The sequence below is a fragment of the Salmo salar genome, chromosome ssa10 (genome assembly GCF_905237065.1).
Source record: "Salmo salar chromosome ssa10, Ssal_v3.1, whole genome shotgun sequence".
Taxonomy (NCBI): domain Eukaryota; kingdom Metazoa; phylum Chordata; class Actinopteri; order Salmoniformes; family Salmonidae; genus Salmo; species Salmo salar.
This window is the reverse complement of record NC_059451.1, coordinates 78,663,992-78,682,897: the sequence shown is the minus strand read 5'-3', so window position 1 is coordinate 78,682,897 and position 18,906 is coordinate 78,663,992. Positions and strand designations below refer to the sequence as shown.

The following is an 18,906-nucleotide window of genomic DNA, read 5'->3' as shown; positions in this document are numbered from 1 at the left end:
GCTAAGCGTCAGTATAGAGACAAAGTAGAGTCGCAATTCAACGGCTCAAACACGAGAGGTATGTGGCAGGGTCTACAGTCAATCACGGACTACAAAAGCAAAACCAGGCCCATCGCGGACCGCGATGTCTTGCTCCCAGACAAACTAAACAACTTCTTTGCTCGCTTTGAGGACAATACAGTGCCACTGACATGGCCCGGTACCAAAACCTGTGGGCTCTCCTTCACTGCAGCCAACGTGAGTAAAACATTTAAACGTGTTAACCCCCGCAAGGCTGCCGGCCCAGACGGCATCCCCAGCTGCGTCCTCAGAGCATGCGCAGACCAGCTGGCTGGTGTGTTTACGGACATATTCAATCAATCCTTATCCCAGTCTGCTGTTTCCACATGCTTCAAGAGGGCCACCATTGTTCCTGTTGCCAAGAAAGCGAAGGTAACTGAGCTAAATGACTATCGCCCTGTAGCACTCACTTTCGTCATCATGAAGTGCTTTGAGAGACTAGTTAAGGACCATATCACCTTCACCCTACCTGACACCCTAGACCCACTGCAATTTGATTACTGCCCCAATAGGTCCACAGATGATGAAATTGCAATCACACTGCACACTGCCCTAACCCATCTGGACAAGAGGAATACCTATGTAAGAATGCTGTTCATCGACTACAGCTCAGCATTTAACACTATAGTACCCTCCAAACTCATCATTAAGCTTGAGACCCTGGGTCTCGACCCCGCCCTGTGCAACTGGGTCCTGGACTTTGTGACAGGCTGCCCCCAGGTGGTGAGGGTAGGTAACAACATCTCCACCACGCTGATCCTCAACACTGGGTCCCCACACAGGTGCATTCTCAGCCCTCTCCTGTACTCCCTGTTCACCCATGACTGTGTGGCCATGCATGCCTCCAACTCAATCATCAAGTTTGCAGACGACACTTCAGTGGCAGACTTGATTACCAACAACGACGAGACGGCCTACAGGGAAGAGGTGAGGGCCCTCGGAGTCTGGTGTCAGGAAAATAACCTCTCACTCAATGTCAACAAAACAAAGAAGATGATCGTGGTCTTCAGGAAACAGCAGAGGGAGCACCCCCCTATCCACATCGACTGGACAGTAGTGGAGAAGGTGAAAAGGTTTAAGTTCCTCGGCATACACATCACGGACAAACTGAAATGGTCCTCCCACACAGACAGCGTGGTGAAGAAGGCCTCTTCAAACTCAGGAGGCTGAAGAAATTTGGCTTGTCACCAAAAACACTCACAAACTTTTACAGATGCACAATCGAGAGCATCCTGTCGGGCTGTATCACCGCCTGGTACAGCAACTGCTCCACCCACAACCGCAAGGCTCTCCAGAGGGTAGTGAGGTCTGCACAAAGCATCACCGGGGGTAAACTACCTGCTCTCCAGGACACCTACACCACCCGATGTCATAGGAAGGCCAAAAAGCACATCAAGGGCAACAACCACCCGAGCCACTGCCTGTTCACCCCGCTATCATCCAGAAGGCAAGGTCAGTACAGGTGCATCAAAGCTGGGACCGAGAGACTGAAAACACTGCTTCTAGCTCAAGGTCATCAGACTGTTAAACAGCCATCACTAACATTGAGCGGCTGCTGCCAACATAATGACTCATCTCTAGCCACTTTAATAATGGAAAAATGTATGTAATAAATGTATCACTAGCCACTTTTAACAATGACACTTTATATAATGTTTACATACCCTACATTACTCATCTCAAATGTATATACTGTACTCTGTACCATCTACTGCATCTTGCCTATGCCGTTTGGCCATCGCTCATTCATATATTTTTATCTACATATTCTTATTCATTCCTTTACAGTTGTGTATAAGGTAGTTGTTGTGAAATTGTTAGGTTAGATTACTTGTTAGATATTACTGCATGGTCAGAACTAGAAGCACAAGCATTTCGCTACACTCGCATTAACATCTGCTAACCATGTGTATGTTACAAATAGAATTTGATTTGATTTGAGTGTGCGAGAAAAAATAGTTTTGGCAGCACTGAAAAAATACCCACAAAAATGTATCTATATTCCACACCCTCTGAGCAGCCTAAGCCTCAACTCTCAGCTGTTTGACAAACCACACCTGCTCTGCTACACCTGAAATCCTCAAGCCTGCCTCTCCTCTCCCATTTACAACACTGGAAAACTCTGATAACACAATCAAAACAAAAGGATTGTATTTTCATTGATGACTGAATGCAGCACTCATTCACTCTCTTTCACTTATTCTTTTGTTGATCATAATGGTTGAAGTGTCTTAAGGTCCCTTTCCCAAACAGTATTCAGTGTTCCTTCAAACTGGGAAGTAAATAAGACTGTTAGTTAATGAGACTGTATTGGTTCTCTTTAGATGGAATCAATGTTATTTTAAGTCTCATGTTATGTCCATTTACAGTCATTTAGCAGATGCTCTTCTGCAAAATTGTTTCGTACTGGTCCCCCTTGGGAATCAAACCTACAACCCTGGCGTTGTGCAATGCTCTACCCCCCTTCATATTGAGAGTTTACAGAGTACCTAAACTGTTCTTTCACTACCTGCTTTCTCCCACAGAGCAACGCTGGAAGAAATAAAAAAATAAGGAAAAAGACGTAACATGCCACCACCCATAAGCAACCTCTTTCACAATCAAGCTACCCATGTCACCCGTCACTTCTGACACAGGTCACTGCCTGAATTTCCCTCAGCTTCAGTCAGAAGAGAAAGCCTTGGGCACCTCTTTCATAATCTTTCTCTTTATCTCTCTTTTCTGCCCTCTCTCTGTCCCTCTCTCTCTCACAAATGCTTTCTCTCTCTCTCTCTCTCTCTCTCTCTCTACTTCTCTCTCCATCTCTCTTCCACCACCCCCCAAGCCTCCTAAAGGAACAACAAACCACCCAGTCAGGAGGGCTGATGAAAAGGTCTGTCTCTGGTGACAGAGTGGTGCTCTGCTTCAGTCCCTGTCCAGGTTGTGTCAACAGTGATAAGACCCAGGGCAATGGTCATTGAATACCCCCTCCTGTAATCAGAGCAGCAGGAGAAAGCCCAGGGCCTGTATTTATAAAGCGTCTCAGATTAAGAGTGCTGATTTAGGATCAGGTCCCCCCTCTTAGTCATTGTGATTTAAAAGGCACGTGATTAAAAGGCAAAACTGATCCTTGATCAGCACTTCTACTCTGAGACGCTTTGTGTATGCTGCTGTGTGATCTGATCTCTGATCTCTGACCCACATCTACAGTACAGAACACTGATCCTTCCCTCTGGTGCCCAATCAGACAAACATGTTTACTAAGGAGAGGCTAGCCAGAACTGGGGATATATGGACACATGGTTTAACATATGGATAATATTATGCAGTAGATCGAATAGTTCAGTGTATTCTTTTATGAAATGTGGATTTTAGACAAATTAATGCAGCCGTTTTCCTCAGCCAAGAAAGGCTGTTCTGAGTTAAATGAGGACAGGTTCTGACTCACGTCCATACGTGGAACACCAACTCAGCTGTAATTGAAGACCATTCATAGATTAGTATACAGTATTTTGTCTTCAATTTTCCAGCTGCTTCGTTTGTTAGAGTTGTGTGCTGTTTTATCCACACAGTACCTGTGCCTCAGTCACAGTAACTATTAACCTGATTGCTGCCTTGTGTCCACAGAACAAAGAGCTTGAGAAAGGGGCTGGAGCTACAACTCAATTTACTCTAGCATGCTGCCTGTAAAATAATATAGCACTATGACAATTTCCGAGAGTTTGGCATAACTTTAAAAAAAAAATTGTCTCTAGCTCTTCTCTTCTGATAAACAGCATACTTAAACTCTCTTTCTCTAATCAATCTATTTGTACTCCAAAAACTGTATTCATATTTTTACTCACTTCAAGAGGTTCTGCAAACCTTGCTTGCTGGTGTTTCTTCTCGGAATTGCATGTGACATGTCTCCTTTCTCCTCTTCTTCCCCCTTTAATCAGATAAAATATATTACAGTGTAGCTCCTCTTCTTCCTCAGAGTAACCTCTCTGTATCTTCCAGTTCTGAGCCCAATGGCCAGCGTGGAGGTTTCTATAAGACAGATTTATGTACTCCTTTTCTACTCATTCACTCTCGGACACACACACAGACACATACACACACACACAGGGCTTCCTGGTCTCTTAGATCCTGTCCCCTGCGCAGCCTGTTGAAAATGTGAGGAGCGTTCAGAGCAGCACTCTCTTTCCTCTCACAGAGACAGGCTTTAGTCACTGCCCACCTCCCCTCCTCCTCTCTCCCGCTCTCCTCCTCCTCTCCCTCTGTCCTACATGTGGTTCTCATTGAGTGCTCAGAACGTGGCCCAACATCTTTTTACCTCCCTTCTGCAGGGTCATGTGGCTTTCCCTGGGGGAGGTGTAAAACGATAACCCAGACTTCTCTAATCCAGACCCCTAACACCCACCCCTGTCTCTCTGTCTATTGCCCAGCCTATGCACTCCCCAGATCTCAAGTTTCACTCAGATTAGATAAGATTAAGAAAAACAATAAAGATATGACTGTTTGGACACAAACAACACTTAATGGTCCTGGAATTACTAATAATGATTAGCAATATTGAGTAGGTTCTGTTTTATATATATATATATATATATATATATATATATATATATATATATATATATATATATATAAAAGTCATGTGGAATTTGGAGAAGGCCTACTGGGCGCACCATGTCATTTCAACGTGGAAATTTTGGTCATATTTGGTTGAGGCGTTGATCAATGGGATTTCATGCTTTATGCACACATTCAGAAAGACAGACAGAAGTTTGTTGAATTCCCAATGTATTATCACTATGCTTTCAGCCATCTAAAAGCACAACCAAATTCGATTTTGAAAAACAATGTCAGAATTCTGGGTTAGGGCTCGATTCAATCCGAAATTTGAAAGGTCATTTCCGATTGAGACGATAAATGCAGCATTTACCGTGGATGCAGTCTCTGCAAACCCAGGAACATTGCCTTTAAATTTCAATCGCGCTATAGCGCTGATCTTTGGCAATACGAGCCCTTAGTTGTCATCTAAATGTGTTATCACAACACTTTAAACCATTTAAAAGCACAACAACTTTCAAATGGGAATACAATGTCAGATATTGTGTATTAATACAACAACTTAATGTATTATCAATGTGCTTCATATAATCGCACAACCAAATAATCTGGATTGCAGTTGAGATTACATTAAAAGTAAATAGTGCAAGTGATCAAGGCTGTTCGAGATTCTGCGCAGATTACTATAGCAATGTTATCTTGAAAATGCACACGTTCTATGATTACATATAGTTACAATATCCTCAAAATGTGGCCATGGTTGTTTCTCATTTTAAGGTTGAATAAATACTGTTACAAAGGGTTCTCCTATGGGCAAAATAATCATTTTGGAACCCTTTTTTCTAAGAGCGTACATACAAAAAGTGCTGTAATTTTTAAATGGTTCTCCTGATATGGATGAAAAGACCCTCAAATCAAAGCTGACAATCTGCACCACAGAATCATTGTATTATTTCAAATCGAATGTGCTGGAGTACTGAACCATTTACTGTTTACTGTATTGCAAAAGTGATATTGAATTGTGTGTCGTCAATGCAACCAAACTTTTCACACAAGTACATTTTAATATTGTTGAATGGTGGTATCCTGCATTTTGTGTTGTGGATATGTAGTAGTGTAGCGCTGTTATATGACGTACTGTTTAATCTTTTGTTTTGTGTGTAATGTAAGTGTTTTGGTGTGTTTGGATCCCAGGAAGAGTAGCTGCTGTCATGGCAGCAGCTATGGGGATCCCTAATAAATACAAATAGCAACATTTGAAGGAGATGTATCTTTTGTGCCACAGACTTAGTCTGGCTTGAATTCCAGTTTGTCTACAAATTAATAATTGATATGCTGAATTGCATATAGGCCTAGGGTTTCAAGCGTTGGTTGATTTTAAATGTAATCTTGAAGTTAATCATTAATATGTTGGATTCACGTCTCCATCTCAATCAAATATCTAAATGAAAGAATAAGATGAAATCTAATCAAATCATACTTTAAATGCACTTTAAATGAAGATTGATTTGATGTTGGCCTATTCTTTAATGTAGATTTTTGGTTGAGATGGAGACATGAACCCAACATATTAATGATTAACTTGAAGATTACATTTGAAATCAACCAAAGCTTGAAACCCTAGGCCTATATGCATCGTCTATTTTTAAATTGAACCCTTCAGAAAAAAAACTGTTCAGAAAGTATTCATTCCCGTTGACATAATCCATATTTTGTTGTGTTACAGCCTGAATTCAAAATGGATCAAAAAGGTTCTCACCATATACACACAAAGTGGATTTTTTGTTGTTGAAATTTGGTCCTGCTTTAAATGACATGGTTTGTAAAGAGTTTTTAAAAGAGGCATTGCTGTGTGACATAACCGCCATTGTCAAATGTGACATAACCCACTAAGTAAATTATTACGTAAATGCTATATAAAGGGTGGCATAAGCACAGCTTAATAAAGGCATTATAAATCATATTCAATTGAGGCTTCACAAAGCATTTATAACCGTGTCATTTTTTCACACTTTTCTTTCACACTTTTTTAATAGAAAAACAACAAAATTGGAAATCTAATTATCATCCCGGAGTCGCCTCTTCATTGTTGACGTTGACGTTGCGGGTACTATTTAATGAAGCTGCCAGTTGAGGACTTGTGAGGTGTCTGTTTCTCAAACTAGACACTCTAATGTACTTGTCCTCTTGCTCAGTTGTGCACTGTAATCGAACCCAAAAATGCTGATGCTCCAGATACTCAACTAGTCTAAAGAAGGGCAGTTTTATTGCTTCTTTAATCAGAACAACAGTTTTCAGCTGTGCTAACGTAATTGCAAAAGGGTTTTCTAATGATCAATTAGCCTTTTAAAATTATGAACTTGGATTAGCTAACACAACGTGCCACGGGAACACAGGAGTGATGGTTGCTGATAATGGGCCACTGTACGCCTATTTAGATATTCACCAGCTACAATAGTCATTTACAACATTAACAATGTCTACACTGTATTTCTGAACAATTCTATGTTTTTTTTAATGGACAAAAAATGTGCTTTTCTTTCAAAAACAAGGACATTTCTAAGTGACCCCAAACTTTTGAACAGTAGTGTAATTGCATTGCTGGACTATTTGAAACTTTACAAATAAAAGGACATGTATGATTTAAACATGCCTTTAATGTTTATTTGTTTTAGCTGCTAGTGATAATTCCCTAATGGTTAATACATTTGTGTTTACATCATTACGCCTTTATGTATGTGTTATGAATGACCAAAGGTGTCTGACTTTATAGTAAGTACAGCATAATACGATACAAGGCATTTATGTATGTGTTATGAATGACCAAAGGGTTCTGACTTTAAATTAAATACAGCATCATGCGATATAGAGTCTCACTTTAAACAAAGTATTACAGGACAACCAATTTGACAGAGGTTGAAGACGTTTGACTAGAATAATGGGCAAATATTATACAATCCACGTGTGCAAGCTCTTATACTTACCCAGAAAGACTCACAGCTGTAATCACTGCCAAAGGTGATTCTAAATGTATTGACTCAGGGGTTTGAATACTTATGTAAATTAGATATTTCTGTATTTCATTTTCAATACATTTGAAAACATGTTTTCACTTTGTCATTATGGGGTATTGTGTGAGAAAAAAAAGTATTTTATCCATTTTGATTTCAGCCTGTAACACAACAAAATGTGCAATAAACATTGTTGATTCAATCAGTTTGTGCACTGGGGGTGACTGATTACCCTGGAAAAGTATGTCCCTTTGTTGGTCCCATAGTCCCTTTCCTGCCTATGGGGCTCAGGTCTGGAGAGTGACAAGTTCAGTGGGACTTGGTGCCAGTGAGACCATGTGTCACGCCCTGACCTGAGAGAGCTGTTTTATTTCTCTATTTTGTTTGGTCAGGGTGTGGGGTGGGCATTCTTTGTGATGCATTTCTTTGTTTTGGCCGAGTATGGTTCCTAATCAGAGGCAGCTATCTATCGTTGTCTCTGATTGGGAATCATACTTAGGCAGCCTTTTCCCACCTGTGTTTGTGGGTAGTTGTTTTCTGTTTAGTGATTCTGTACCTGACTGAACTGTTTGGCTTTTCGTTTTTGTTTCTTTTGTTTGTGTGTTTCATAGTGAATAGAATATGAACACTTACCACGCTGCGCTTTGGTCCACTCCTTCAACTTCAGACAACAGCCATTACACCATGCAGCAGATACATGACAAAGTTCAGTTTTCTTGGAAAACTTCAAGGGGATATTCTGAACCTGCAACAACAGGTCATTGTGGGAGTCTCCTGTGTATTCAGTATGACAAAGAACAAGCTTTCTTGTGAGCAGACAAACGGTAGCATAGCACCAATCATACATTATTCAAACACAATAACATAATTTATAGCTTCTATATCCAACTTTTTGGGGTGTTGATGAGAACATGCCCCTCCACAATCCCTACTAAGACACACACATCCACCGGGCCGACAACATAGTTACCATGGCAAAGCAGCACACCAATCACGCCTTGGTTGCTGCTGGGTCTTTCTCTGTGACACGTCAGACAAAGAGAGTACTCAGCATGTTAAAGCCTGCCATAGATTGGCCGTCCCTCCATCCCACCCAACTTGTCAGAAGAAGCTGCTCACACAGCAGGGGAGCAGCAGTGGACAAGTAAGACAACCCAAGCCAAATAAAAGACCTGGCTTTATGGCACACTCATTGACCTGAACACTGCTCATCTCCAGACTTGGGTTAAAATACTATTTCAAATCCTTTCAAATACTTTATTTGTGCTTGATTAAGCATGCCTGGCTAAATAAACCAATAGAATAGTCCCAAAACATTAAACCCAGTCCATCTGGCACGCTAAAGGAAAGGCTCAAAGTACTTCAACGATTTCAAATAGTCTGGTCGTATCCCAGACACACAGAACAAACGGTCCGATAAGTCTAAGACACTGGTCCAGATAGATCTGCTCGTCTGACCAGCTTTCCCCCCTAATTTGTACATAGGCTACTGTGTTATTAGTTTCCATTACAACAGCATAATTGTAGAGTAATTATACAGTAGCGCAACTAAGTCACTACTCAGTCTTTACTGCAAAATTTCTACTCAGTCAAGTTGAAAATATAACAGTAATGGCACCCGAAGTGAAGGAAGTTAAAAAAAAAATTCAATACAACGGAAAGAATATTACATTACTCTCCTTTTTTTTTATAATGGAATAATATTATGCATTATTCTTTTGCAAAATGTTATATTTAACACACTCTTAAGTTTCTGCAAGTTGTCTATAGTATTTGATCCAGAGTACAGTGGATCATGTATCCGAGAGTAGGCATAATGCCAGCCAACTCTACAGTATGATACCACCTGCGTAGTTGATCCACAGCTGCAGGGCCGGGGTCTGACACACATGTGCGCACACACACACACACACACACACACACACACACACACACACACACACACACACACACACACACAATTTATGCTTTGGCCACAAATATGAGTATAGGGCGAGTCAACAACATTATTTGGGTTTGAGTTAACAGAATTTTATATTTCAAATTGAGATTTTCACTCAGCAGTTAATTAAAGTACATTTCAGAGAACTTCTAAGAATATTATTTAAAAACATATACATTCCATTCTCAGCATCAACAAAACTCTCTTATCCTCTACCTTCTAAAGTTTGTTCATCTGTGTTGGCTGCGCCCACTAATAGGCCACATCAGTGGCCACTAATAGGCCACTGATCTTAATGAGTATGTGTCTCCTTTGAAATGTGGTCCGTTTGAATAGACTAAACGAAAAAAAAAAGAAATAAAAAACTATCCAAAAATAAACCATTAGGAATAAGGTTTTGATGTGTCTGTCCTTGCATGGCTGTGTGCTCTATTTTATACACCTGTCAGCAACGTGTGTGGCTGAAATAAGTGAATCCAGAAATTTGAAGGGGTGTCCACATACTTTTGAGTACATAGTGTATTAACCACCTTTTATTGCGTAGTACATTTTTTATCCGGTACCGGTTACCTTCAGATGAGTCCTGTGACTCTTGTGGGGAACGTAGAGTAAAACAATCTCCACTTTCCACAGTGGGGTTACATTAGTTTGTAGACACGAGCCTACCAGACAAGCTAAATCACTTCTATGCTCGCTTCGAGGCTAGCAACACTGAGGCATGCATGAGAGCATCAGCTGTTCCGGACGACTGTGTGATCACGCTCTCCGTAACCGACGTGAGTAAGACCTTTAAACAGGTCAACATTCACAAGGCTGCGGGGGTAGACGGATTACCAGGAGGTGTGCTCCGGGCATGTGCTGACCAACTGGCAGGTGTCTTCACTGACATTTTCAACATGTCCCTGATTGAGTCTGTAATACCAACATGTTTCAAGCAGACCACCATAGTCCCTGTGCCCAAGAACACAAAGGCAACCTGCCTAAATGACTACAGACCCATAGCACTGATGTCCGTAGCCATGAAGTGCTTCGAAATGCTGGTAATGGATCACATCAACATCATTATCCCAGAAACCCTAGACCCACTCCAATTTGCATACCACCCAAACAGATCCACAGATGATGCGATCTCTATACAAAAGGAACCCCTACGTGAGAATGCTGTTCATTGACTACAGCTCAGCGTTCAACACCATAGTACCCTCAAAGCACATCGCTAAGCTAAGGATCCTGGTACTAAACACCTCCATCTGCAAATGGATCCTGGACTTCCTGACAGGCCGCCCCCAGGTGGTGAGGGTAGGTAGCAACATATTTGCCATGCTTATCATCAACACTGGAGCCCCTCAGTAGTGCGTGCTCAGTCCCCTCCTGTACTCCCTGTTCACCCACGACCGCATGGCCAGGCACGACTCTAACACCATCATTAAGTTTGCAGACGTCACAACAGTGGTAGGCCTGATCACCGACAATGACGAGACAGCCTATAGGGAGGAGGTCAGAGACTTGACCGGGTGGTGCCAGAATAACAACCTATCCCTCAATGTAACCAAGAATAAGGAGATGATTGTGGACTACAGGAAAGGAGGACCGAGAACGCCCCCATTCTCATCGACGGGGCTGTAGTGGAGAAGGTTGAGAGCTTCAAGTTCCTTGGTGTCCACATCACCAACAAACTAGAATGGTCCAAACACACTAGGACAGTCGTGAACAGGGCACGACAAAACCTATTCCCCATCAGGAAACTAAAAAGATTTGGCATGGGTCCTCAGATCCTCAAAAAGGTTCTACAGCTGCAACATCGAGCGCATCCTGACTGGTTGCATCACTGCCTGGTACGGCAACTGCTCGGCCTCCGACCGCAAGGCACTACAGAGGGTAGTGCGTACGGCCCAGTACATCACTGGGGCAAAGCTGACTGCCATCCACGACCTCTACACCAGGCGGTGTCAGAGGAAGGCCCTAACAATTGTCATAGACCCCACCCACCCCAGTCATAGACTCTTCTTTCTACTACCGCATGGCAAGCGCTACTGGAGCGCCAAGTCTAGGACCAAAAGGCGTCTCAATGGCTTTTACTTCCAAGCCATAAGACTCCTGAACAGGTCATCAAATGGTAATCAAATGTTTATCATATATGCATAGTCACTTTAACTATACATTCATGTACGTACTACCTCAATTAGCCCAACTAACATATGCCCCCGCACATTGGCTACCCGGACTATCGGCATTGTGTCCCGCCACCCACCACCCTCCAACCCCTCTTTTATGCTACTGCTACTCTCTGTTTATCATATATTCATAGTCACTTTAACCATACCTACATGTATATACTACCTCAATTAACCCGACTAAATGGTGTCTGTATATAGCCTCGCTACTGTTATAGCCTCGCTACTGTATGTAGCCTCGCTACTGTTATTTTTCATTGTCTTTTTACTGTTGTTTTTATTCCTTTACTTATGTATTATTCACCTAATACCTATTTTTTACTTAAAAATTGCACTGTTGGTTAGGGCCTGTAACTAAGCATTTCACTGTAAGGTCTACACCTGTTGTATTCGGTGCACGTGACAAATAAACTTGGATTTGATTTGATTTTAAATAATTTGGACGCTACAAACAGAAGTTGGCACATCCATTTCAGAGGAGTGGGGTGTGCAGAGCAAAACGGAGACCACCATCGCGTTCGTGAGATTCTCATCTTTCCGTAGGGTGGTCATATTAGTTTGAAGGCCAAACCGTTCGGACACTACAGCCGTTTTTGTGAAAAGACCGATTTTCGGGATCTAATGGTCTGACAAACACAGCTGTAGCTCGGCCACCTTCCACAGCAGATGCGGAAGGCAGCCATTGGCAGATGAGGTGGATTGAGATGCAGCCCATGCAAAAAACTGATATCTCTAGTTAAACTGACAGATTTTGATGGGGATTTTTTTAAATCATTTTACTTATATTGACGTACCGGTTTATCAACAGACTCTAGGGGGATAATTATTAATGCATAATCAAATTGATTTCCCTATCTGTGTCCTATCTGTGTTTTGGAGTTAAAAAAAGATAACCCAAAATAAGCTAGCAGTGTTATTTAAAATCACATAGAATGTTTTCAGGAAAGTTATTAAAATAACCTTTACAATCCGCTCTCAGAGTGTTAGGCAAACTTCCAATAATAATCATAACAAAACTTCCATAACATTCAGATAATGTTCTCAGAACGTTATTTAACTACTTTAAAGTAACTTTAAAATAATTTCTGTTCTCAGAGCATTAATTAACCCTCCCAGGAAAACATTCTCAGAACTGGAGTAAAACATTCTCAGAACTTTAGCCCCCCCAAAAAGTTCCCAGAACCATCTGGAATGCTCGCATTTGTTCTAAGAATGTTTTAGCGGTAAGAAAACGTAGTTCTCCATTCTCAGAAACAATCTGAAACCAAAAACACACATTCCCACAACCTCCAAGTAACCAAATGTGCAAGCTGGGAAGTACCATCCTTCCCTTTCCCTCAGTCCCTCACACTGCCTCTAATTCCATTTCAGAGAAAGGAAAGGTTGTGTTTATAAGTGACCAGGATAACTAAATCCTCCCATCTCAGGAGCTGAGTGCTGACCTGTGACCTGGAATGTGTTTCCCTCTCCTCCCTCAAATATCCAAGCTCTACTCATCCCCTCCCTCCCACTCATTCTAGATCCTCTCTACCTCCCCCATGCTGACTCCACAGGCATGCAGCTATATGACTCCTCCAGCCCAGAGGAGAGGAGATAACAACAGAACAAATAGCTCTCCTGAGGGATGAGCTTTATACATGGCTTTAGTCAAGTTCTCACACAAATCCACAAAGAAAGGAAGGAATGAGCTATGAGCTGTTTTGATACAAAGCATTCTTATAAAAGTTATAGTATTTTAGATTCAGATGTGTTTCCTAAGTCCTCGCTTGAAATGGCAGACTATTTTACCCGAGGTACAGGTACTTTAAAACAGGTCCAGGAAGATAAGGGGTGTTGGCGGGCATGGTTTGGCAAACATTTCTTGTTCAAATGATCAAGTAGGTGGCAGTAAGGTCAATTGAGGTTTAGAAAGGGGTAAGATGTAAGTTGAAGATAAATGAAATTAGCATATGCTCGTTGGGTAAGCTCACAGAAATCCACACACTTTCACATACAGTGCTGCACTGACACTCCAACACATTCACAAACACACACATACTGTACACCACATATGCTCACACACACACAAAACACACACACCCATGCTTATTGACGGCCCACATGTGCACGCTCACACATAGACCCACTTTACATACGCTGCTGCTACTCTGTGTGTTATATATCCTGATTACCTAGTCACTTTTACCCTTACCCACATGTGCATACTTAGTTACCTCAACTACCTTGTACCCCTGCACATTGACTAGATACCGGTACTCCTTGTATATAGCCTCGTTATTGTTTTTATTGTGTTACTATTTCCTTTTTTATTTAGCAAATATTTGTCTTACTTTTTAACTCTGCACTGTTGGGAATGGGCTCGTAAGTAAGCATGTCACTGTAAATTCTATACCTGTAGTATTTGGGGCGCATGTGACCAATACAATTGTATTTGATTTGTGTATTGTACACAAATCTATGCAGTTACTGGACAGCATATATTTGGCTATAATGGATTGTATTGCATTTCATGTTGCTATCACTGCCATGGCAGCTATGATAAAATGTGTGACACTTATCTCACACAAAGACATCTATTCACACAAAGATATCCAAGGTAATGGGGAAAAGCACACCAATATACAGTGTGCATCTAGTAGTGCATTAAGCCCAGGATTCAATCTGATCACACCTATCGACAATGCGTCATTTACAGGTAATTTCCGATTGAGCCGGCATTTGCAGCTTTTAACTGTGAATGTAATCTCTGCGAACGCGGTAACCTTGCCAATAAAATCTGCATTGTCGACAACCGGCTTAAATTGTTGAATCCCGGACTAAATCACTTTCCGGTAAGGCTCAGACAGTGATTTAGGGCCTAACCAAATCACTATTTGCTTATCTTATGCACAGGTCTAATAGTACAAGTGACTCCCACTCATACTTGCATGAGATTGTTTCTCCAAGATAGTGATAACAGTCTAAGAACTGGAGAAATGGTGAGGTGTGACAAGGTAGAAGAGATTCAGTACTCCCTGTGATAGGTTTGTTGATTTGTGGAGGGGTTTGAGACAACATTTTTAAAAACAACTCAATAACCTCTAAAGTACCATGAACATTATTTGGGTACCTTCGAAAAGCCAGTATTTTCAATAAGAATAATCACTCTCTTTAATCATTCCCTCCCCCTGAGAACGTCTGACCATTATAATCAGTGCAGTGGCAACATGAAAAATAATGTGTGAATTTATGAGTTGAGCATTGAACCCCTAAAAATGAATGCATAAGATAATAGAAACTGAGGCTGAGCATATGTCATGATGAATTTTAAAACTGAACTTTTACATATCAATCATGTAAGAATATTTTGGGGATAGTGGGTTTTTTGCGAGTGAAAAATCCATGAGAGAAAAGTATAACCCGGGATAAGGGCCACAAATGTGCATGCACATATACAGACACACACACAGACCCCTCTGGCCTCAGGGGCCAATTCCAACACCTTGTCAGAACAGAGAGGGAGAATCAACCATGTCATGACCCCTGAACACAAACATTACAGTAACTGAACATGAACTCATTCCCTGTCTTTCCTGAATTTTCCAGACTGCCCTGGGCTATAACACTTCTGTAGCACTGGATTCTCCCCAGACACTCACAAAACCAAGTGAGGAATACATTTCAAAGGGGAAATGTCCTAACCCTCTGAGTTTCTCACATTTGAAATCTGCACATAACCATCTTACATTTGGACACAGTGTAAATTTCATTACAAATATCCATGTGACATGTTTCGAAACCTTTCTTTTAAAAACTTTTTTTGTGTGTGTGAACATGAGCATATCTGTACATGAACTGGAAGGGTTCAAACTGCAGATTCACTTAACTAATCACCTCTTCAATTAAATGCTTGTTTGCCTGTAGAAATGTAATCTCTTTATTACAGCATCCATGCAGGCAGCCAGGACCTCACACAGCGGAGATTACTACATGACAAGATAGAGTACCGTCCTGGCAGGTAAACATCTCATCTGATGGGCTTAATACAACCCGATATAAAGGTGTAAGCCCGAGCCATATACTTTATATCAATGGGGTTGAGGTGTTAATCGAGTGAATTCTATCATTACAGGGTAGTGTTTTGTGTTCACCACACTGCTCAATACGAGAGATGAAGGAGACTCTGAGGAGCAGAGAGGCGAAAGAGATTTCTACTTTTCAATTCACATTACATACATGAAGGGCACTTTTTGGCATTTGCTGTATGATCGATGAGAAACTCCATATTGCAAATGTACGGTCCCTTACTAGACGTCCGCGATTGTTTGTAAAATTCGTGAACGGCGGCGGGCCGTGCACCGGGGGCAGATCTTCTGGGAAGTCATCGAACGAAGTCTCTTGGACATTCGATTTCCGTTTTATAAAATGTTCACATTTTGGTCATTTTTCCGCTGTCCCAGTAAATTCCAGGAGATGGCGAATGGAATTTTATTGCAAATGTACAAAACATCACCAATCACGACATGGCCATTTCTCCTAAATGGAAAATACTTCAAAGACGAAACTTGGTGAGCATAGGTTTGGCATAATGGGCAGTTAGCCCCGAAACAAGATGGTGTCGAGGCCTCAACGCTTTTTGAGTTAAGGCCATTTTTCTGGGATTAATGGTCAAAAATGAAAATAGAGCGCTAATTTGACCACTTCACGTCAAAGTACATGAACCTACGGTGTCAGGAAAAAAAGAACCAGCCATTTATCTATCGTAATTTAAGAGAAATCGTACAATGTACAATTAGTGATGCTCAAAGAAATGTGTTTTTTCCCAAAAACAGATCCAGTTGCGGCGTGTTCAGATTAATCTGTTAAGGTGGGTTTCGGAGCTCTGCGAGATTTCTGTGATTTTTTGTGATTTTCTGAAATCACACACACTCATTCAACCCTCTGTAAATCAGTCAGTTCTTCACGTAAAGACTTAAAACTCAATATTCTGTAAGAGCCTACCCCAAGGAGGATATGTATTCACTTTCAGGGGCTGTTTTGATGGGTTAAAAAGGTCAGATCTTTCCAAAACTTCATATGTGTGATTAGGCAACCCTCATTTCTCCCAACATATGTCAAAGAAAAAACTCTCTCACACACACAGCAAGGATGGAGTGACACAATGCGGGCTTAAAGACACACAGAGCTTGCAGTGGCATTACTCCCATAAATTCAACCTGAAGCCTCTGTGATTTATGAATGCCTTATGAACCTGTCTTCGATGACAATTCATCAGGCCACTATGAAGTCTACCTGTGTTGATTCTAAGCTTCCTGGAGCAACCGGAAGTGATTAAATTCACCCTAAAGGTGCTTTGATATTCCAAACCTGCAGTTTGTGAAAATCACTGCATTCAACCCTATGTGGATCAGTCAATTCTTAACATAAAGACTTTAAACTCATGATTCTGTAAGAGCATAACCCAATTAGGATATGTGTTTACTTTTAGCTTCCTGTGCCAACCGGAAGTGCCTTAAATTGGGGTCAAAAGGGCTGTTTCGAAGGGTTAAAAAAGTCACATCTTTCCAAAACTTCATATGTGTGACTAGGTAACCCTCATGAACTGTAAATAAGTCATTTCTCCTAACAGATGCCAAATGCCATTCATTTTTGTCCATTTCAGGGGGGTATTCCCTTACATCCTTGCCTTACCTTTCATTGTGGCTGGCAATGGAACATTCTTGGTCCGCAGCTCAAATTGTCTGTAAATATCACAAAAGCCACTAGCCAGTAAGCTCAAAGTATTTAACAATCCAAGCAACTTTTCTCCTAAAACCTATTACACTCTTGAATAATGCAACAATACACAAGTGTAGACAATTAAAGGGTTTATTTTACACATTAAATTAGCTGGCAATACACAGCTAACTTCTACTAAGTAGCTAGCTAACAAATTAAAAGAACAGGACAAGCCGCACACTCTAGGATGTCCAATACAATAATTTGTTTCCAGCTAGCTAACTAACAACATGCTTCATGATCAAGAACTGTTAATATATGAATATTGAACATATACCCCTCACATACGAATATAAAAGTACAAGTAATGATATAATACAGTGTCTTTCATGTTATAATATTGTTATTTATTTAACTAGTTAAGAACAAATTCTTATTTACAATGAAGGCCTACTCCAGCCAAACCCAGACAGCACTGGGCCAATTGTGCACCACCCTATGGGACTCCCAATCATGGCCGGATGTGATGCAGTGCCTGTGATGCAGTGCACTGAGATGCAGTGCCTTAGACTGCTGCACCACTTGGGAGCCCTTAGGCTAAACAGCTAGGTAATAAGCAAGCTAGCTAAACAAAATAATTATGCATCCTCACATAAACATGCTGGCTGTAACTAAATGCTGATGTTTAGCTGAACCTTCGCTAGACAGGAGCTCTTAGGCTTACACTAGCTTCCGTATTAAAGTTATCTTAGAATGAACCAGGCTTATTCAATTTCATGGAAGTCATTATATGAGGTAAAAGCTAAATGCGACTGAAATTTTTTTATAATTCCCTGGGGAGTTGCTTCTTGTTTCAGAGCAGTCAGGCAAAAAAATAAAAACTAAAAAAGATATTGCATGGGACTAACAGACAGTTGATTACTATAGCGCCCCCCTTGGGCCAATCAGTGTAGTTTGTTAATGCTGGATTTCTATGGCAAGAGTTGGTCAAAATTGGTAAAAGTGAAAGTCAACGAGCAAAATACTACTTGAGTAAGAGTTTAAAAGTATTTGGTTTTAAATATACTTAAGTATCAAAAGTAAATGTAATTGCTAAAATATACTTAAGTGTAAAAAGTTAAAGTAAAAGTTTTTTTAGGATAGCCAGGGGCACACTCCACTCATTCAATTAAAAATGAAGCATTTGTGTTTAGTGATTCCGCCAGATCAGAGGCAGTAGGGGTGACCAAGTATGTGAACTGGACCATTCTCTGTCCTGCTAAGCATTCAAAATGTAAGGATTACTTTTGGGTGTCAGGGAAAATGTATGTCGTAAAAAGTACATCATTGTTTTTAGGAATGTAGTGAAGTAAAAGTAAAAGTTGTCAAAAACAGAAATAGTAAAGTAAAGTACAGATACCCCAAACTGTAGGAGAGAGGGGCTAAATTACAGGGTACCAATGAGGCCCGAGTGAGACCAGTGGTGGTTGGGGCCGTTTAAGATTACAGA

General features: G+C 41.0%; 1 protein-coding gene across 4 annotated transcripts in view; it reads right to left on the bottom strand.

The window, feature by feature from the left end:
* lsp1a (lymphocyte specific protein 1 a) overlaps positions 1 to 4,282 on the bottom strand; it is an 80,476-nt gene extending 76,194 nt beyond the window's left edge. For 2 of the 4 annotated variants that reach the window (XM_014124558.2, XM_014124561.2), the window contains exon 1: positions 3,885 to 4,274. In XM_014124558.2, the coding sequence (XP_013980033.1) occupies positions 3,885 to 3,943 (59 nt within the window). In that variant the 5' untranslated portion in view covers positions 3,944 to 4,274. Of the gene's footprint in view, positions 1 to 3,884 lie in introns of all 4 variants that reach the window. The other 2 variants (XM_014124560.2, XM_014124559.2) reach the window with 2 other exon arrangements.
* Positions 4,283 to 18,906: the final 14,624 nt, after the last annotated feature.